Source organism: Anguilla anguilla, chromosome 8, assembly GCF_013347855.1.
Source record: "Anguilla anguilla isolate fAngAng1 chromosome 8, fAngAng1.pri, whole genome shotgun sequence".
Lineage (NCBI taxonomy): Eukaryota > Metazoa > Chordata > Actinopteri > Anguilliformes > Anguillidae > Anguilla > Anguilla anguilla.
Window position 1 is genome coordinate 6,021,013 of NC_049208.1, and position 22,433 is coordinate 6,043,445.

General features: G+C 50.0%; 1 protein-coding gene across 1 annotated transcript in view; it reads right to left on the reverse strand.

The window, feature by feature from the left end:
• Positions 1-22,433, reverse strand: part of LOC118233562 (potassium voltage-gated channel subfamily H member 2-like) — a 133,853-nt gene that overhangs the window by 54,786 nt on the left and 56,634 nt on the right. Inside the window, exons 3-6 of the mRNA XM_035429320.1 lie at positions 14,997-15,158; positions 14,115-14,335; positions 13,868-14,048; positions 13,145-13,356 (exon numbers count right to left, since the gene is read on the reverse strand). Coding sequence (XP_035285211.1) covers positions 13,145-13,356; positions 13,868-14,048; positions 14,115-14,335; positions 14,997-15,158 — 776 coding nt within the window. The remainder of the gene's footprint in view (positions 1-13,144; positions 13,357-13,867; positions 14,049-14,114; positions 14,336-14,996; positions 15,159-22,433) is intronic.

The window sequence follows — 22,433 nt, forward strand, 5'->3', positions numbered from 1 at the left end:
ACCTCCATCTCACGCCTCTCCCAGCAGCCACCTGTGACACACCTGAGGCCGCACACACCTGGCCACGGTCTCCCGCACCGCGCTCCCCAGCTCGGAAACGCTGGGCGGCGCCAGTGACGCGACAGGGGACCCCCCCAAACCCCTACCCCCAACCCCCCCCCAAACCCCTACCCCCAACCCCCCCCCCCCACCCCCCCCTCCGGATCGAGCGACGGGGCACAAACTGAACTGTGAAAGCCATTACTGTGCACCACAAGAGCAGCTGTTTAGGGGACAGCAGCCCGCTACACACGAAACGAAATAAGCGGCGGTTGTGACACCCTGGGACCTGGCCCGGGACCTCGCCGGAGACCACCAGCCCCTCCCTCCCTCCCCGGTCCCGTCTGTTCTGCAGCCCCCGCCAAACCGCCCCGTGCTTAATTTGCCACAGAAGAACACTCACCTGCCTTACCGCACACCCACACACGCTGCAGAACGGCTACCTGTGGACTCGAGGAGCTCAGCACTGTGGGCTGGCACACGGGGCGGGGGGGGGGGGGGGAGACAGAGGGAGAGAGAGAGAGAGGGGGTGAGAGAGAGAGAGGAGGAGAGAGGGGGGAGAGAGAGAGAGAGAGTGTGTGAGAGAGAGAGAAAGAGAGAGAGAGTGTGGGAGAGAGAGAGAAAGAGAGACAGAGAGAGAGACAGGGAGGGAGGGAGAGAGAGAGAGCGAGCGAGTGCACGCTCTGGACCAAACACCGAGCACGAAGCACGCAGGACAAAAGGAGCCCCCGGCGGCGCTGAGTGGCGCATTAAAGGGGACCCACTTTCCGTCAGACAGTCTGCAATCACACAAACACAAAGGCCTCCAGATCAAACAAGAGAAAAGAGGAGCCTGAGGTCAGGCGAGCCACGCCTGTGTTTGAGGCCCACGCTCTGACGCAGGGGTGTCCAATTTTTATCCGAAAAGGGGGGCCGGTGGGGGCGCGGGTTTTTCGTTTTGGCCCAGCACCAGGACACCCGATTCCAACAAAGTAACTAATCGCGGTCACTCGCGATTCAAGACCTCGATACTGTAGGCGGAATCGGGTGTCTTAGGGCTGGCCCACAACAAAAACCTGCACCCACACCGGACCCTTTTCGGATAAGATTGGACACCCCCCTGTTCTAGTAGGAGGACAGAGTGGGCTCACCATGTGGGGAGGGGGGTGCGAAGTGCGTGACAGTTCCAACAAGAGGGAGGGGTGGGGGGTGGGACTCGACATGCCTCAGATCCTGTCGACCACACCCCCCCCCACCTCCAAAATTAAACACTGTGTGGCTGGGGTCGCTGCCGTGACCCCAGCTGCTCACTGGCATTTGCCCACAATATGGACAGTTCCATTTGCCATTTATTGGACACCTACTCAGGACTTACTCATTCATCGGAATGAAAACCATTTCCATTGACAGCATTCGGGCCTCTTTGTAAAGGGAATAACCTACACACTCCCACGTTTGTGCGCGAGGTGTGGAGAGTCAGGACACCAGATATCAGAACTGAGGATAAACGCACACACTCGGACTGTGATGCTCCAAATAATTCCTGATGCATTAGAATAAAAAAAAACAAACAGCACTGAGCTAAAACAGCTGGTGCATAAAAACACCAAGATACTAAGATCATAAGAATACATAATGACAAGAACAGGCTGTTCAGCCCATCAGAGGTCACCAGTGAATATGGCCTCTACTTAATTAACAACTAATATAAGGAAGTCTTCCGAAGAGAGAAGAAAAAAATGAAATAAAATAAAGTTTTTTCTTCATGGACAAATTGAACTGATCTGAACAAAGATAGGAGAGGGAGCCCAAATCTTTGTTCAAAATCTGACAGCTCGCTATGCAATTATCCCCATCCCGCTCCATCGGTTTCCCCCACGGGTACAAACGGCCGTGTACCTCCTCTCCTGTCTGTCAGCTGTGGTAACGAGCCGCGCCATCGCGAAACCTCACCCAACCTTCTGCGGGCACTTCTGCAAGAGAATTTCCACCGATAAATTATCTGGCCCTAATGCAAAGATCCGCAACCTTGTGTATCCAGCCAGACGCACGCGACACAACGCTCTTGTCCAAACGGCTAGCTGTGTAACCTGGCCAGCAGCCAAGGCGGCTACTGTACGTACAATCAAATTTTATTTTTATATCTATAGAGCGCATTTTATGGAGTGAGCCAGAGGCAACAGTGGGAAGGATAAACTCCCTGGAGGACAAGAAGGAAGATGTGGGTTCATGATGTGGGTTCACAAACAAAATTGATCAGTTCCGGAAGGGTTGCATGAAAAATCCCATCCAAACGGTCAGTTTATTGGCTATGAAACTCAATATTGATACTGCACCTCATCTAACCTGAATTAGCGTGATAAAATCCAAAACGTTGCGTTGGCCAGGTGTGTCAATTTGTGCAGTGAGACTTCCGATCAGTTGTGATCCTTGAATAGACTTACCACGTTTCACCTGACCTTTTCTGTGCTCTTTGTAGAACAAGAATGTAATTAAATGCATATGCGTTGTATGGGAGTCTATTCTACTAAATTCTTCGCTACTTAAGGTGGAAGGAAACATTTGTCCTTTGAGTGCAAAGCATCATTAAGTTCTAGTTTATTATGAACCACATGTTGCTCAGTGTCTTGCCCACACTGCTCCAACGGGATCCATAAAATAATACGAAGTATCGACTTGGGAGCGTTTCAGAGCAATCAAGAGTTAATTTGAATTAAATTTTGTGGAGAGTGACACTCCTACATCCTGTCATGGTTATGCCTGTTTAAAGGGACGGTTAAAGTTAAAGGGATCTGCTTCATCACACACACACAAACCGTCCAGGCCAAATGACATCACACGCACAAACCGTCCAGGCCAAATGACATCACACACACAAACCGTCCAGGCCAAATGACATCACACACACAAACCGTCCAGGCCAAATGACATCACACACACAAACCGCCCAGGCCAAATGACATCACACACACAAACCGTCCAGGCCAAATGGCATCACACACACAAACCGCCCAGGCCAAATGACATCACACACACAAACCGTCCAGGCCAAATGACATCACACACACAAACCGCCCAGGCCAAATGACATCACACACACAAACCGTCCAGGCCAAATGACACCCCACACACAAACCGCCCAGGCCAAATGACATCCCACACACAAACCGCCCAGGCCAAATGACATCACACACACAAACCGCCCAGGCCAAATGACATCACACACACAAACCGTCCAGGCCGAATGACATCACACACACACACCGAAAGCTGAAATAACAAACAATGAAAGACTCTTGAAAAAGTGAGCTACTGTACCCCTGCTGTTGCTGACGGGGAGGCGGAGACAGCTGGCTCCTGTTCGGAACTGTGCCACGGGGCCACCGCAGTGCATGCTGGGAAACATCAGAGCTCTGCTGGCATTTGGGCTGATGTTTACACGGGCAGAGATAGTGATGATCGTGTTGCTTCACCACACACCGGGGGGGGGGGGGTTGGGGTGGGGGTGGGGGGGGGGGGGCAGAGAGGGGGCACATCCTCATCTTTTTCACAAATCAATAATATTCACTGTTCAAAAATACAGGGGAACCACAGGGTGGCTCAGCTCCCCCCAGTTAGCGATCGATGCCTCTACTCTCAGATGAGACCATAAGAAACAACAGCACTTATAGTCAAACTTCTTACCTTAATTCCAGCATAAATATTTAAGAATTATTAATATTATTCAGTGATAATGAAGGCGCTGTACATGCTTTCATGAAGGCTTTGTGGAATACATTAACATGTGAAGTGTGATTAAATATTTTGTTAAAATTACAGCACATAACAGTGATTACAATTTTGCTGAACATAGGGGAAGCTACATGGAGTATATGAAACTGGCCATAATGTAAAGGGTTAAGAAATGACCATGTGCATTAAAATAATGCATTTTTTCTGGATTCTGGATTTGGCATTTGGCAATTTACTGTACGTCAGCATAAATATATTTTTTTCCACAAGGGCTGTATTATCGAACTGCACTGTGTTTGCAACTGGTTCAAATGTCTGGAATGCCTTCAGGGTTGGAGAATGAATACAAGACATTCCAGCCATCGTGTGAAGAACTGCACAGAGCAGGCCAGTGTTCTGAGAGAGAGAGAGAGAGAGAGAGCGAGCCAGCCGTGTGGTGAGAGTAGAGTTGAGAGAGAGAGAGAGGGAGAGAGATGGAGAGACCTGGAGATATTTTAGCAATTGTGAAACTACTTTTAAACCGGAGAGTTCTGAATCTACGAGTACAAACTGAACAGTTTGCAGAAGAGGAAACTCTGCCCGTTAAGATTCAGAAGCACAAAACTAAAACAGAGTCTGACGTGGACTGGCAGTCGGCCTGCTCGTTAACAACCACGGGGGAATAACAATCCCAGAATTCTTCAGGCCGATGACAGGAACTCTGTCCCTAAGGCAGGAAGGAAACGCGGAGCGCGCGGGTCTCTCGCTTATGGGTTAATTATCTCTGCTCTGACCCTGCGGTGCTCTCGAAGCTGAGGAAACGTTTGATCTGTGACGGAGCCATTTCACTCTGAAGAGGTTAAAAGGGCTGAAGGGAGGCATTCGGGACCAAAGGCATGCTGGGAAAAAAAATAAGGGGGGAGAGTGTGGAAGAACATGTGCAGTAAACGAGTGCTGGAGGAATTATGTCAAAAAAAGAGAGGGATGGAAGGAGTGATGGAGAGGAGAGTGTGAGGGGATTTGAGGGGGTGGTCTGTGCCCAGCGTGCTCATGGGTAATTATCTCTGCTCTGAGAGTTACCCTGGCTATCTTTATTGACCTCCCCCTCTGCCAGCGTCCACTAGGGGGGCACCAGTCTGTCCTTTTCATTTTCACCTCCACATGGTGGTATCTCCCGCTGCTAATGTCAATGCAGACAGGCCAATCAGACTGCCACAGAATTAATGTTATAGCAAAACTGTGCGTGTGTGTATGTGTGTCTGTGTGTGTGTGTGTGTGTGTGCGTTTGTGAGTGTGTGGTGTTTCCGTGTGTGCATGCGGCCAGTGTTATTAATAAAAAACGAAAATAACAACTACAATCACTAAGACAGTTACTATAGCACATCAGTAGCTAAACTATGAGCTTCACCCCTCAACTACAGTGGCTTCTTATTTTTGGCTAAAATCTAAGAGGAGCAGGAGAACCTAGACTCCCAGACAGAATGACCAGCTTTACAAACAGCGACTCAAAAAGTCCTGGTTCTGCTTATTTGCGTGTCTGCAGGTGTCATTAAACAACAGAGCAGATCACTGGCAGATCCATCACACTTACTCTCTCACACCCTAATCATAGCCAGTCCCATTACTCCCCTCTGATGAGGAAATTCGGTGAGCTGTGGCCTATCCACTCCCCCCCCGCCCCCCTGTCACCCCCGTCTCCCCGTCCCCGTCCCATGGTGATTAATGGGGCACAGGGGCTTAAAATGGGTCAGGGTGAGGGGGGGCGGGGTGTGGGGGGGGGGGGGGCAACGCTGGCAGACTCAGGCTCATTGCTCTCCCTCTCCAGAGCACCTGTGCCAGTGCCCCAGCTGTGTCACAACACTTTCAGAGCACAGCAACAAAGCAAAAAAAGTGCTTCCCCCGACACACAGAGAGGAGAGCACAGCTTTCTGCACCTGGAGAGGGCTCTCCTTACCAGAGAATGTGCTTTATGACTACTCAAATCTATTTTTCATTCTATAGCCATTTTTACAGAAAACTGCTATAGAGATGCTTTACAGAGTGGCAGAAGAAAAGCAAAAAAACCCAGGCCTGAACCCCCAAATAGCAAGCACACAAGGTAAAAAAAATAAAAAAGAGAAAAAACTCCCAGTGGGGAGAAAAATCATCAAACAGCGGTGAGAAAACTCCCTGATGGGAAGAAATCTCAGGAGGAACCCGGCTACAGGGGGGAGCAGTAGAAATTGATGTAACGCCCCCCACCACCCGTGCTTGCAAGTCACACTCCGCCTACAGAGCAATTGCCAGCTTCCCTCCCTCCCTGGTATGTGATACCGTCATCAGTTATGTGACTTCCCTCCCTCTCCCCCCATCAGACTCCTGGGACCAGCCAGCCCTGGTCTGGCCCTGGGTTCGAGTCAGGATGTGTCGCTGGTTCATCCGGATGCACCGACAGACTGTCCCTCCTCCCTCACTGCGCATGTATACATTTCTGCTTTAGTGTATAAAGAGCCAAAAAAAAAAAAAAAAAACACTGAACGGCAATAGTATATTCCGTTTAATAATATATTCCGTTTTTTTATTTTTATTGACATGCACAAGCGATCCTGGCCTACGCTGGCATCTCACAAGACAAGAACAGGCAGGCAAAGGGAGGGGAAGTTCGTGCAGATGCTAATTACCTCCGGACTACAGCTGGAGTCGACATCGCACAAGTCCCCCGAGCGGCTTTCCGATGTTTAGAAAGCCCGAACGCTATGGAGGAGGCAATTAGCCCACGTGGAAGACAGACGATGTCGGCGCCGCCGCGTCGATTTTTTAATCTGTAACGGTTTTTCGCAAAAATAAATAAAAATCAATTTTTGCTCTCCGTCTTTCTCAGATTTAAAAGGGCCATTATATCCCTTGGAAAGAGGACCCTCGCGTTTCCCCGACTGAAGATCGAAGCCGCAGCCTTTAATTTACAAGCACACTCAGTTAGCATCGTGCTACACCGCCGCGCATAAAATAATGAGACTTAAAACCTCAGCAACCCGTGTCCTGTGATGACAAAACTCCCAAACCCACTGGAAGCTGTAAGTCAGCTGTTGAAAACTTTTTCCTGCTGTAGGATAAAAACTTATGTCTGCCGTCCGTCTCACCTGCCTACCTGTCATCACACTACCGAAGCTAAGTGAGTCTAAAAATCTGCTCACACTTTCGGCCTATGAATGAATAACCACAATATTTCAGGTTTGAGTGAACAAACTATTTAACCTGAATTACAGCATGTGTATGTAGCAGGCTATCCGTCCATTATCTATACCCGCTTATCCTGGGCAGGGTCACGGTGGGGGGGTTGGAGCCTATCCCAGCATGCATTGGGCAAGAGGCAGTAATACACCCTGGACAGGCCACTATGTGCACACCGTTCACCGACACACACTCACACCTACGGGCCAATTAGCCTATCACAATTAGCCTATCAGCATGTCTTTACCCATACCTGTCTACATCCACCCGTCCTTCCACGCATCCATTCACGCATCCATCATCTAAACCCACTTATCCAGGATAGGGTTGCCGGGGGTGCTGGAGCCTATCCCAATGTGCATTGGGTAAGAGGCAAGAATACACCTTGGACAGGCTGCCAATCTATCGCAGGGCACACACACCATTCACTCACACAATTTAAAGTCTCCAATTAGCCTATCAGCATCTCTTTTGACTGTGGGATTCGAACCCAGGACCTTCTGGCTGTGAAAGTGACAGTACTGTAATCGACTGGAGTCAGCCAGCACACTAACTTTGCTTCCCTCTCTGTGTTTTCATAGCTAATACTGCGCTTGGATACTGTTTAGCATTATTTAGCATTAAATCAGAGTGTAGGGTGTTTGCCAGGAAAGAGTAACGTCAAAAGGATGTTTAAAAAAAAAAACTTTAAAAAAAAACTGGCAAAGGCCTTGAGGCGCAGTGTACGTCTCCAGATTCAAAAGTGCTCCTCCGAGACGGTCAATAACAAATTTGGAGCAGGAAATTTGAGCCCGGCTAAAAAAGCAGGGACTCGTATGCGACGCCACGCTCGGCCGCTCAGCCTGATCAGAGAGCTTCATCAGGAGGGCAGACCTTCTGTCTGAGTCATCGGCTGCTGCCAATCAAACTGCCTCTTAGCTGCAGCGGACGCTGTCGTTAATTCCACGCGATGCATAAATCAGCAATGAGCGATGGAAAACCCTCCAAAACAGCACCAGCAAAACAGACTGCTGACATCTACGCCCTGAAGTGTGAAGTTACGATAGATGGATTGAAGTGGTAAGCATGGGCGCAAGTGTGAGTGTGTGTGTGCATGCGTGTGCGTGTGTGTGTGTGTGCGTGAATGGGTCTATGCGTACTATATGTCTATATGTGCACAGTGTGTGAGAGTGTTTGTATGCAGCATGCTCATTGGTGTGTGAGTGTGTGTATATATATTTGTGTGTGTAAGTGTGTGTGTGTGTGTGTGTTAATGTGTGCAGTGAGCCATGCTGTAAGGACTCAGAGGGGGACACAGTGATCTAAATGAACACAGAGGCACTCCCACAGAGACCTGAGGTGACTCTGAACACTGCTTAACCAATCACACGTCCAGAGCCAAAACCTCCCTCAGCTCCGCCTACCACACGTCCTTCCTCCCCGTGACTATGATGTCATCAGGAAGGATGACATCATCATCATCATCATCATCATCACACTCCCGGTGGTCGTGATCTAAAGTGAGCTATTCAGTCGCGGAAGCCTGAACTACGCCAGGGGTGAACAGTCTTATCCGAAAAGGGTTGAGGTGTGGGGTGCAGGTTTTTGTTCTAGCCCAGCACTATGACACCTGATGCCACTTATCAAGGTCTTTGATTGAAGACCACAATTAGTTAAGCAGTTACTTCAGGTGCTGTGGTGCTGGACTAAAACAAAAACCTGCAACCCCCCACCGGCCCTTTTCGGATAAGGCTGGACACCCCTGAACTACACTACTTTACTTTGCTTTGTTCTTCTGGGTCAGCCTTGTGTTAGCCAGCGAACTGCGGAGTAGAACACATCACTGGGTGTGTAATGAAACTTAATGAGTCTCGGTGTGAATTACGGACAGTCAGCGTAAAATTTCAAAGTTTGGCTCTAGAGCACTAAACTGTCCCCCCAAATTGCCCGCAATTTTCCTTAAAACAACACGATGGCACTTAACTTTCTTTACTGATGATGAAGCAGATTTAGTTTGCACTAGAAGACAAACAGGGAACAGCAACCTAATCTAATAAACAAGCGAGATAGTTAAAACAGCAATAACAGGAGATCTAATGGAACGGTTTTTCATTTGTCTGGGGGAACTATCCTATAATATCACATAATAAATATGACTTCATTTTTAATGCTGAAGTGAGGCTCTCAAAAGCAAAAGCACGATTATGTCATTATCATGTGAGCAAGAGAAGGAGAGGTTGACAATACACATCAAAACAATACAGATTAAATAATAAACTTTAGGGGTGAAACTGCGTATACGGTATATTGGTGTGGCTTGCTTTTTCTTTTTTCGTACACAATATTCTATCCCTTCAGCTAGCGAATTATAGCAAGTGACACATGTCAAATCCCACATATCTGGATGGTGCTGCAGCGGGCAGAGATGGATCACGTGAGTCAAAACAGCAGTTTTACATTCTCAGATCAGCCTGCTGAAGGTTAAGCACAGAAAGCACACTACGCCAGAATGCGCAGGGTCGCGGTCTAAAGCACACTGCGCCAGAATGCGCACGGTCGCGGTCTAAAGCACGCTGCGCCAGAATGCGCAGGGTCGCGGCCTAAAGCACACTGCGCCAGAATGCGCAGGGTCGCGGTCTAAAGCACACTGCGCCAGAATGCGCAGGGTCGCGGTCTAAAGCACACTGCGCCAGAATGCGCAGGGTCGCGGTCTCTTTCAGCCGCCAACGTTCACAGAGCCACACTCCCACGCCGCGAAAGCTCCATGTGTCATAACAATGACCGCAAAAAAAAAAAAACAGATTGAGAAATGTAATAAAAATAACCGACTGGTGGGCGAGAGGAAGAGAGGAGCGTGTGCTGCACTCTTCAGCACAGCGGCGACTCAAAAGGCACATTTTGGGATTAAAAGGGGAGTGTGGGGGGGGGGGGGGGCAGGACAGGCCCCCTGTGTCCAACACGCTCAAGAGGCACATTTGGGGGTTAAAATGGGGGGCCAGAGAGGGGGCGGGAGTCATGACAGGCCCCCTCTACTCAAGACACTTATGCCCAGGCTCTTTCTTAGCGACTCAAGAGGCACATTTGGGGGTTAAAATGGGGGGCCGTGGGGGGGGGGGGGCATGACAGGCCCCCTATACTCAAGACACGTATGCCCAGGTTCTTTCTTAGCGACTCAAGAGGCACATTTGGGGGTTAAAAAGGGGAGGGTGCTGGGTGGGGGCAGCCAGGGGAGGGTGGGCCATTGGGGGGGGAGGGGGGAGCCCATGACAGGCCCCCCCTGTCCAACACGCTCACGCACATGTCTCCTTCTCAGCGTCGGTCACGGCTGGAGTCACAAAGCAACGTTTCATCCAGACGTCCGCTACGGTGCATTGGCCCGCCTGACATCGCCGCGGCAACCTCCTGGCCGTCTCCCGGAGACACGCACGGACCTGACACAGCCGGCGAATAACCACGGCAACAGCATCCCAGCAACCAGGGCTAACGAGGACAGAACACATATATAATAATAATAATAATAATAATAATAATAATAATTATAGTTAAGTTATTACTGTTATTGTTATTATCATTATTTTTGTTGTTGTTGTTTTGCTGTTGCTGTAAAATGATTAACAAAAGAATAATCTATTTTTTTTTTTTTTTTGAACTGAGTTTATGAGTTTGATTCTCCAAGGGAACGCCGGTTGAGCGCTTTACAAAATCAGTTCGATATTGGTTAAAACAAAAACAAAACGAAGGGCCCGAACATAAATCTGAAACATCGTAAAACGGCTCAGAGAAACGGAACCCCGGGCCACGTGGGATTCAAACACGCGAAACGCGAAGCTGCCCTCGAACGAGCGCTTTTACTCAGGAGCGATCTTCAGCTCGGGGCTGACTCATCGCCGCTGGCCCGCGAATCAAACGCCGTAATTAAACAATAAAACCTGCGGACGTGCAGGTGATGACACTGCCCTGCGTGCAGCTCTGCTTCACCACCCCCACCCCCCCGGCCCTGCCCCGGCCCCCCCGCACTATTTTACAGAAAAGCAGCTTTGCATTTTCACGCTCGAATGCAAACAGAGGCTCGCTCAGCTTGTGATAGAGCAGTGGTCTCCAGCCCTGGTCCTTGGGAGCTACAGGGTCTGCTGGTTTTTTGTTATCACCTTAAAATCAGCACCCAGTTGAGACCCAAGACACCAGGTGAGTTGAGTTAACTGTGTAATCAACTGCTCTAATTGATTCATGAAGTGCAGAGTCACCGTGAAAACCAGCAGACCCTGTAGCTCTCCAGGACCAGCTGCTTTGAGCTGTGAGGTCACAATGCTCTTAACAGAACATTCTGATGGTGATGTCACAATCCCTACTGGGAACTGGAAGCAGTGGAGTTCTAGAACACTTAGACTTAGAATTTTGACAAATCCTTCCAAAAGAGCTACACTTCAAAGGATTAACTGTGATAGAGGGAACTGTCTCTGAAGAAGACGTGAATGTCAAACGCGAGCCTAAATTCTGTCACCATTGCTTTCTCGTTTGTCTGACTTTTTGTATCTTAACGTGAGACTGCCTTTGGTTGAGAGATCCCCACTTTCTAAAGGGTGCTACTGCAACTCACTGAATGCAACGCATCAAGGAGCAAAGCCAGACTGGTGTAGGAGGAGAACTCCCGTCACACTCTGTTCATTTGAGGAAAAACACACTGCTTCTCCTCTGTGTGTGTGTATGTGTGTAGTATATTCTTGTGTGAATGTGTATGTGTGTGCGTGTGTGTGTTTGCGTGTTTGAGTGCGTACGTGTGTGTGCAGGTGTGTGTGTGTGTGAGTGCATGCGTGTGTGTGGCAGTTCCTGTGTGTGCTCAGGTTTTCCACCTACGTGCGGATGCCCTTCCTGACGCAACCCTCCCCATTTTACCCGGGCTTGGGACCGGCACTCAGAACGCACTACGCACTACTGTAACCTGATTGGGTAAAATCAGGTTGAAAGCTGTGATGTAATCCCAGTGCCTTTGAAATGCCTCTGAAATAGGGCCATCTTTAAAAACCGTTATCATAATTTGTCCACGAGTCAATAAAACTGTTCTCACGGCTGCCAGAAACGTGTCAGCACTGCCCATTTCATCCAGGGTGATGGATCACCATCTCATTCAGTCACAGATAAAGTACGACGTGCATGAGAAGCGTACCGCACATCGAAAGAGACCCCGAAGATTAGCCTAATCTAATTTAAACAACTGTAACACGCAGCCGAAGCTCACCAACGCAAATCCGCAGGTCGCTGAGTAACAAGACCCCGTAAACCAGCTCCTGGGTTACCCCACCACCCCACAGTGAGGACGGAGCGCCCCCTGGTGGCCGGTACCCAAGTCACTTTCTCACTGAGTAACAGGACCCCATAAACCAGGTCCTGGGTTACCCTGCCACCCCAAATATCATGACCCCATAAACCAGCTCCCACGTTACCCCACCACCCCACAGCGAGGACGGAGCGCCCCCTGGTGGCCGGTACCCGAGTCACTTTCTCACTGAGTAACAGGACCCCATAAACCAGCTCCCACGTTACCCCACCACCCCACAGTGAGGACACAGCGCCCCCTTGTGGCCGGTACCTGAGTCACTTTCACACTGAATAACAGGACCCCATAAACCAGGTCCTGGGCTACCCCCCCACCAAGCCCATGTCTCACGGTGAGGACACAGCGCCCCCATGTGGCCGGTACCTGGGTCACTTTCTCACTAAATAACACGACCCCATAAACCAGCTCCCACTGTTACCCCCCAGCCCGTGTCTCGGGGTGAGGACACAGCGCCCCCTGGTGGCCGGTACCTGGGTCACTTTCTCACTAAATAACACGACCCCATAAACCAGCTCCCACGTTACCCCACCACCCCACGGTGAGGACACAGCGCCCCCGTGTGGCCGGTACCTGAGTCACTTTATCACTGAGTAACAGGACCCCGTAAACCAGCTCCCACTATTACCCCCCAGCCCGTGTCTCGCGGTGAGGACACAGCGCCCCCGTGTGGCCGGTACCTGAGTCACTTTCTCACTGAGTAACAGGACCCCATAAACCAGCTCCCACTGTTACCCCCCAGCCCGTGTCTCGCGGTGAGGACACAGCGCCCCCGTGTGGCCGGTACCTGAGTCACTTTATCACTGAGTAACAGGACCCCGTAAACCAGCTCCCACTATTACCCCCCAGCCCGTGTCTCGCGGTGAGGACACAGCGCCCCCGTGTGGCCGGTACCTGGGTCACTTTCTCGGTGACGTTGTGCGTGCGGTCCATCAGCTTGCAGGGCGCCAGGATGTCCACGTCGCCGGGCGGCAGGGCCACGAAGGGGTCGGGCTTCAGGTCCACGAAGTTCAGGGAGATCTGGGGGATGGCGCTGAGCGCCCGGAAGCGCGCCAGGTCCGAGTCCGAGGTGGAGTTCTGCAGGCCCGGCTTGCTGTTCACCGCACCTGCGAGGGAAAGTTGCCGCACGTGAGGATGTACGACGCTGAAGAAGGCCGTCAGGCCCGAAACGTCCGTGTGCCATTACTTCCGCCCCTCTGCACATTAAAAGCATAGTGGAATTGCAAAGTGACCCCCTTACCCCCCCTCTCCCCCCCCCCACACACACACACCTGACCCCCCTCCTTCACACACACATACGCAACTGACCAACCCTCCCCGCACACCTGACCCCCCTCCCCTCCACACACACACACACACACACACACACACAAATATATATACACACACTCACACACTAATGAGCATGCATGCACACACACACACACACACCTGACCCCCCCCACACACACAACTGACCCCCCCTCCTTCACACACACACACGCAACTGACCAACCCTCCCCGCGCACCTGACCCCCCCCCTCCACACACACACACACACCTGACCCCCCCCCACACACACACCTGACCTCCCCTCCCTCACACACACCTGACCCCCCCCCCCTTCCACACCCGTACCTGTGCTGGCGCAGCGGGCGGGGGCCCTCCCGTCGCGGTCCAGCCGGGCGCTGTCCACGTCGTCGGCGGAGGAGGCGTGGCGCGCGCTCTGCAGGCTCTGGTGCGAGCGGCTGCGCGTCAGGCTGCAGCTGGACAGCGAGGCGTCGCGGTCCAGCCGCAGCGACGACTGCAGCAGCTGCAGCTGCAGCGGGAGCGGGAGGGGGAGCGGGAGGGGCGGGGCCGGCGGCGAGGGCGAGGGGGGGGTCGCCCTCCCGTCCGCCGCCCGCCGCTCCGCCCACAGCAGGGCGGGGCCCCCCGGGCGGGGGCGCTCCCGGGGGGTCAGGAGCTCCCCCAGCGCCAGGGACCCGTCCTGGACCAGGTGGGACGTGTCCCGAGTGCCCCCCGCCTCCGGGTCGTCCCGCAGAGAGCGTTTCCGGACGCCCCCCGGGCCCAGCAGGGGGAGGCGGAGCTTAAAGCCACACCGCCGACCTGCGGGAAAAAAGGAGGGAGGAAGAGGAAGGGGAGGAAAAAGGGAAAGAGAGAGGGAGGGACAGACAGAGAGGGAATAAAACAGAAAAGGAGGTAGAGATGAAGAGGGGGAAGGAAAGCAAGATAGAGAGGGAGAGCAAGGGACAAGGGACAAAGAGAAAGGGAACAGAACAGAAAAGGACATAGGCAGGGATGAAGACAGTTGAGAAAGGCAAGAGAGAGGAAGGGAGAGACAAAGAAAGGAAAATACAGTAATAAAATTACCTTTTTTGCTACATAAAACAAAATTATGGCCAATAAGGTGACTTTGACTCAAGATTTGCCAAAGAGGTAAGAAATTTTCACCTGTCAAGCAAACAGTAGCCTAAAACAAGCTACTATTTTCTACTTGAGTGAAAAACAAATTAAGATTTTAAGTCTCATTACAAAAGTAAAACACTTGTTAAAGCAGAAGTTTTTTTTACAGTGATTAAAAAAAAAAAAAACCATGGGAAAGAATTTTATCAAAATAAAAGTGTTAAAGTCTCATTGCAATGCTAAAACACATTAAGGCAGACCATTTTTGCAGTGAGTCAAAATACACCAAGGGAAAGAATTTTATCAAAATAAAAGCATTAAAGTGGGAACGCCGGAAGGGGGCGGGGCTCTTACTCCGGAGTACCTGCAGAGATCCAGGGGATGGGGATCTTGCGGCGGATTTCGCGGTGCGGGGAGGCGAGCGGCTTGCCGTCGGCCGCCAGCTCGAAGTTGAGGATGAACATGATGACGGCGCCCTCCTCGTTCTTCACCGGAACCACATCCACCATGCAGGGGAAGCACACGCCTGGGTAAGGGGAGACAGCGGAGTCAGAGCCAACATTCACACACACACACACACACATCCACCATGCAGGGGAAGCACACGCCTGGGCAGAGAGAAACAGCGGGGAGGGCAGCGAAGTCAGTGCTGCTGGGGGGGGGGCACAGATTCTCCTCCATTTGTCTGTGGTCATTGTTTACCAGCAACCAGAGAGACTGCCAAATATCAGAGCATCGACATTCACATATATGCGTGCGCAAACACACACACGCACACATACACACAGACACACACACACCTACAGACACGCATGCACACGCACGTGCACGAGTGCACTCATATACACTCACACACACATACACAAACACACATATACACACACACAACACTGATCAACTACCTGCAATCAACAGTCTATACAGAACACAAATTATTTTTTAAAAATCAGATGCTTCCTAAGACCAGCCAATCATTACATTCCAGCTTTTGTCAATCAACAGTTAAGAGAATTCATTATCAATTATCATTATCATTAGCTTCAATACAACCTTAGTATCCATCCTTTTTTTCAACGACAAAATTCGAAACTGAAAATAAATAAAAGAAGCGCAGACTGGCTTCCACTAGAGGGCGACATATAACAGCGGATTAGCCTCCACTTGGTTTTAACTGCTGCCGTTAAAGAATCAATGTCGTGCGGAGAACCTCTGTCCTATTTTACGATAAACCGTCTCTATCACTGTCTCTGTAGAGCTACGGAAATAAAATTCTTCTGCGACTGCAGAGGAAGACACAACAGGCTCTCATGATCCTGTGGCGATCAAATTAAAACTAGTTTGTTCTCGGCATTGGAATGTACATGAACCCTGATGTCATCCACAAATCTCTCCAGCATAGCCGATAACAGCTGGGTTTTCGTTCGTTTCCTGTGTGGCGGACCGTAAAATAGAGTATGCATAACAAAAAAACAAAACAAAAGTTCAATAAAAGTAAATCGATTAAACAAGCATATTATGGACAACAATAAACACGCTCTTGTAGGGCATGGTTCACACGGGCAATCGCAAGGTAGCTGTCACCTGGCGAGTTGCACCTGGGCAACTTCACTGGCTGGCTCTACAGGGGAACCACCAGGTGCTGCATGCCTACAATCAAAAGTGGGAAAAACAAAACAATACCCTGGCCCGCCACAAGGGGAATCCAAGGGGGAAAACGAACAAAAGAGGCAGCACACATAATACCGCACATAACAGGGACACAGACGGGACAGTCCACATTACCGTCCCTAACTGGGGCTGGAAGAATAATGGGACGGGCTAGAGGTAGGTAGGCCTCTGCCACGAAAATGAGCAAAGCCCAAAAACAGTGAGTGGCAGGACACAGGCGGCTTTGCCCCCAAGTTTTCAAGTTTTATTTGCCACTTTTAACGAAAACAAGTACTAGTACATTGGAATCCTTACTCCTGTTTCTCCCCCAACTATAGCATAAGTATAAAGGTAACAATAAAAAATACAAGCTATAATAAGGCTACTCCCCTCCAGGTCCTGTAGGCCACCGTGTCTATAGGTATTGGCCCAACCATGCGCCACACCACCAGATTTAACTGAAGGCCTCCTTGGTTCAGGAAGGAAGCTCATTAGTGAAATCTGGTGGTGTAGCACATGGTTGGTGCAAATAACCTGTGGCCTGTGGGACCTGGAGTGGAGTATCCCTGAGCTATGATAAGAAAAAAAAATGGCCTCAGAAAATGGCATCAAGCCAGTTGCTAGCAGTGCCTAGGAAATTAAGGCTATTTATCCAAAACTCCCAACAGGGATAAGGGGAGTTTAGGACGACCAAGATTCTTTGGGCTGATGTGGTGCCAGCTTCTACCAATCACAATCCAGCTGTCCGATGGCTGCCAGCAGCCATTACTAAAACTGTACTAGCTCTCCTTGTAGGCTGATGTACAAGTCATCTCCAATAACATATATATGTAAATCAGCACCATAATTAGAAACAATGATTTATAAACTCCACGCCAAGTACATCAATAGGTACATAAATACAAGACGGAGTAATTGCACTTGTGTCAGTGTTTAGCCATTACACATCGATTGGGATATACTGCGAATGTCTGAATGTATGAGAATGTATAGCTGAAGAATGACATGCTGGATAATTAGTTACAATTCCATTTAAATACAATCCCATTGCCTTTAATTGTGGGCCCAGACGGAGCAGTTTGCAAATGGAACCAGGTTTACACGCTGTTGTTTCAAAGACGCGCACAGCACATGATTCATACGCCATAAGTGGCTATTTCTGATTGCGCGTAGATACTATACACTAGAGGGGAGCGACAGGCCGTTCGACTGCTTTATAATTCGCTATGTAAATTCCCAGCGAATGCGTCAAATTAATGAGCCATGCCTTCGCAGACAGTGGGAAGTTCTCGCACACCATTACTTGCCGGCATAAATTAATTGGCTTTGCTGCCTTGCCGCCTTCGCTCTAATTTAGCTTTGCCTTGACTAATTTCTCTCCCTTCAGCCTTGTAGTTCCAGCTAACACAGAACAGCCAGAGGCTTGTGTGTAAACCAATATATATATATATGGTAAATGGTAAATGGACTGCATTTGTATAGCGCTTTTATCCAAAGCGCTTTACAATCGCTGCCTCTCATTCACACACACACACACACACACACACACACACACTCACACTCACACTCACACACACCAACAGGGAAAGGCTGCCATGCAAGGTACCAATCAGCTCGTTGGGAGCAATTAGGGGTTAAGTGTCTTGCTCAGGGTCACTTCGACACACCCAGGGCGGGGGGATCGAACCGGAAACCCTCTGACTGCCAGACAACCGCTCTTACCTCCTGAGCTATGTCGCCCCATACATATAATCTCTGTATGTTTGCAGTTAGTTAATTTTCATGTTTCATTAATCAGCGTCAAGGAGCGGAGTAATACACACACACACACGCGCGCGCGCGCGCGCGTACACACAGTGGCGTAGGTTTCATTTGAACATTGGGGGGCACACATTAAGCGGGGGGTTTGGAGGTCCTCCCCCAGGAAATTTTGAGAGTCAAACACTTAATTTCCTGCATTCTGGTGAATTTTTATGCACCGATTTGTGCCTTTTCTGCATCAATTTATGGTGGAAATGCTTCTTTCATGTTTTTATTGTGGGGGGGGGGGGGGGGGGGGGGGGGGGGGAAATGTACGTGAGGCATATCCCCTGCGTCCCCCCCGGAATCTATGCCTATGCGTACAAACACACACGTGTACTCACATACATACACACACACACACACACATACAGACATAAACACACATATGTACACACTGTATACACAGACACACACGCACACCTACTCACACACAGACACACAATCTGGACAATGTATGCACAATGTAAGCACAGAAGGATTCTAAAACAGCCTTCCCTTTTCTGACAGCTCTATCTGGTGTTATGTGCAGAGTAAAATGCCACATCATGATGAGACGAAGTTCTGTTTTACAGGACATGGGCAGTCGTGTTAATGACACAGGGATTACACCTGGGACTACCCCCCCCCCCACCCCACCCCACCCCACCCCACACACACACACACACAGTTCAATGCATCCCACGCAAGTAGAAACAGAATAAAGACCTTTGATAACTTGGTTCACAGCAGCATCAGTGCAATAAAGCTTCCTCCCCCAAGAGGGTCGTAAATGGCGATCCTATGCCAGGCACTCGACGTGCACAATATTACTTCCTTGTAACCGTGGCGTTATTATGTTATACACCTTACACGTTTGATTTAGAATAAACCTGAAGTTTTTCAAATGGCATCTCGCAATAATACAATTGAACACGAAGGCTAAATATTTTATTGAAGCTTTACAATCTATCATATCTCCAAATGACATTTGAAAGCGTATCATAACTGAGTGAATTGGAAAGTGAATTTGAGTTTGACAAATGCTTGGTAGGTGCGCGTTCGATAAACCCGAAGACTGGCATTTCGGGAAATACATAAACCGCGAGGCACAACAAGGACAGCGCGTGGACAAAAGAGTGTTCCTAAACGGCGTCATAATTCCATACTAAAAAACACATAATTTAAGCTTGCTCAACTGAAGTGCGTAAGTTTCCGTTGAGTCACCGCGGAGGGCGCGGGGACAGACAGAGTTACGGCCAGTGCTGCGAGAGTGAGCGGGACGCTTCCTCCAGCTCTCGTGATTTAGGATTATTACCTCTCCTCGCTCCCGCCCTCCTCCATCCAATGTTTCACGAGCACGCTCGCGCGCACTCATCCGGCATTCCGCAGCCGGTCTGTTTACGGACTTTTGCTTTCTCTCAGACCGTCAAAGAACGAGCTCGAGCTGCCGGCTCGCCTTTCTCTTTCCGTTTTCCGTTTCTGGAGCAGAGCTCAATAAGCACTTTGGCATGCATGGTGACATGTACAGTACGCAGCAGAACGCTCGCCATAAAACCAAATGCAGGCGGCGGACATTTTACACCCGGCAGAGCACCTTTCATCCACAAACTCAACTGCTGGAGTTGAATTAGCGATTAAGATTTTATTGTCTATCAAGTGATGATGTCAAAACAGGACAGTGGCCATGGTAACGGATATACTTTTATGGAGTTAATTTATGTGCGTGTCAGGTGTTGGTGTACACGATTGCATGATCATAACCTGACCTTTTTTCCTTCATCCGGGATATAAACCACACAGATTTTTTTCCCTTTTTTTTTTTTATTAGACCGAATGGATAAATATGACCTAATAAAACGGTGCTTTTCCGTGGAGATCTCCCAGAATCATATAGGACATATTTTTTTTAGTGCAGTACACCATGTGTAGTTTTCACACAGTGATTTTGCTGTTAAGAAATTGGGAAATGTCAATAGAGGGACACAGCGGTCCCCCTGACTGTGACACACGGCTGCACAGCCTGTCCTGAGCTTGCTTTCCACTCTGTGACCTGTATCTGACCCCCTAGCAGGGACCCCACTACAGTGATGTCACCTGTCTCTCCCCGACACCCACACCATGTGACCACGCCCCTTCACCGCCCCACCCAGTGACCACACCCCCTTCCCTGCCCCACCCTGTGGCCACGCAGGGAAGTACCAAAAGCAAGTCTCTCTGTCTCTCTCTCTCACTCTACCTCTCCAGCTCTCTCAAAAACAGAAACACACAGTCACATATGCACACACACACACACACACACACACACAAACACACACACACTCACTAGTTTGGGTCTAGCAGGTCAGTAGCCTCTCCTCTCCATCTGCTCCACTGGTGACTCAGTACATCACTTAGCTCCCCCACCACCCCCCCACCCGACCCCACCCACCCCTCCACCCCCCATACGCCCCCCGTCCTCGCACCACAGTCAGTAATCACAACTGAACTGACAACATCGGCCAAAGCAGGGCAGAGACAGGCTAATGTCAACCAGCAGCGTGGCCATATAGCTGGGCTTGCACAGGACTAGCCGGGGCAGAACTGGCTAGGTGGGCAATCACAACTGGGCCATGGTGGTTCAGCCAAGGTAAACGTGTGGGCCAGTCGATGTCAGGAGAGAGAGAGAGAGAGAGAAGAGAGGAGGAAAGAAGGAGGGAGAGAAGGAAAGAATACAATGAGGCAAGACAGGTAATCGGAAGAGGAACGAAGACAAGAAGGTACGGAAGGAGAGAGGGAAGCAGATAAAGAAGGGGAAAAGGGGGAACAGAGGAAGAGAGAAAAAGAAAGGGGGAGAAAGGGATTGAGAAGGAGGAGGAAAGGGAGAGTGGGCAGGCAGAATAGGAGACTTTGCCTGTTGGTCTGGCTGGCCTCAGATTAATGGGAGCTGCAGCAGTCGCACAAGCTCGAAATGCTCTTGGGCAAACACATGAATAAAGAGTAGTTCCTGAAAAGGGAAGGAAGGATTTACGGAGTGAGGCTGCGAGGAGGAGTGGGGGGTGGGGGCGCAGAGTGCCTGGCTTCCTCCAATAGACAGGTCATTTAACCCTTTGAAGAGTAGGTCTTTTGGAATGTTTTTTTTTTTCTCCTTCAAAAGTGTAAGTCAATATTCTAGAACTCCAGTGCTTTCAGTTTACCGGCAGTGATTGTGACATCAGCATTAGAACGTTCCGCCGAGAACGTTCTGACGACACGTTTGCGCTCCGGCACCTTAAAGGGCTGAAGTCCTGGCAGCACGAGCCCGGGCCTCTGAGGTAAGGGAGCCGAGCTGTCAGCAGCGCTGGGCGTCGGCTCCAATTAGACCAACTGCCTCCCTCTGTCTCTCTCTCTCACTGACCCCGCCCTCGCCCCCCCTTCCCCTCCTCCCCCGTCCGTCCGTCTCACCGCACAAAGGAGGGCCAGAAATAACGGCCTTCAAAGAGCCAGATTAGTTGGGGGGGGGGTGGGGGCTGGGTGTCCTGGGACGGACACGGTGACAGCGTAGCTAAGAGAGAGACTCCATCAGCAGCCCCTGACAACTGCGGGCTACAGGGGCCACAGGCAGCGCCCGTCCAAAAAAAGGGAACACCTTCCGCCACGACTCGGGTGTTTTCCAGAAACTTCGTCACGGAAAACTCCGTCCACAGGAGGTACAGCGTCCTTCCGGGCTTCCGTATCGCTGCCTGACTCACTTACAGTAAGGCTAGGATAGCAGCCGGTACAAAGGCTATAAATAAAAACGGGTTCATAAATGTCCAAAAAAAATGTTCGGGTTAGGGTTGAGGTTAGGGTTTCAGTGAAGGTCGCGGACTGCGATGGGACACTTGATAGATCTAATCTGATCCCCACCGGGTTCGTTAAGTCTTGCTGTGGGGAGAGTCGATAAATTGGCGCAAGTGGAGTAACGGTTAAAATTAAATTTATGCCCAAAGTTCAGGAGGACATAAAAAGAAAATGCGCTCTCTGTTCTCACCTAAAAACTCCTCGCCCACATCGTGTTCCCAGTTCGGACTATTAATTCCCGGTGTATATTAAAACCTGCATGTTAACGTCCAGCCGTCCTGTCTTCCTGTTCTAGATAATGTTTCTCTACGGGAATGAATCCAGATTTATTCAAATCCAGCCTTTCACATTCACCTTTATTCTTGATGTCTACCCCTGAGGGAAACTGAGGCAGTTAACACGATTACAGTGGGTCAGGTGCAGTGTTAACAGCCTCTCTAAAGCGTAACAGAAGCTTTTAACGTATTCCAGTAAACGAGAGACCTGGATCCTTGATCATTTCAAGATTTAAAAGTTTTCCCACAATGGACTTACACTTCCAGCACTTAGCAAATGCTCTTATCCGGAGCAGCTT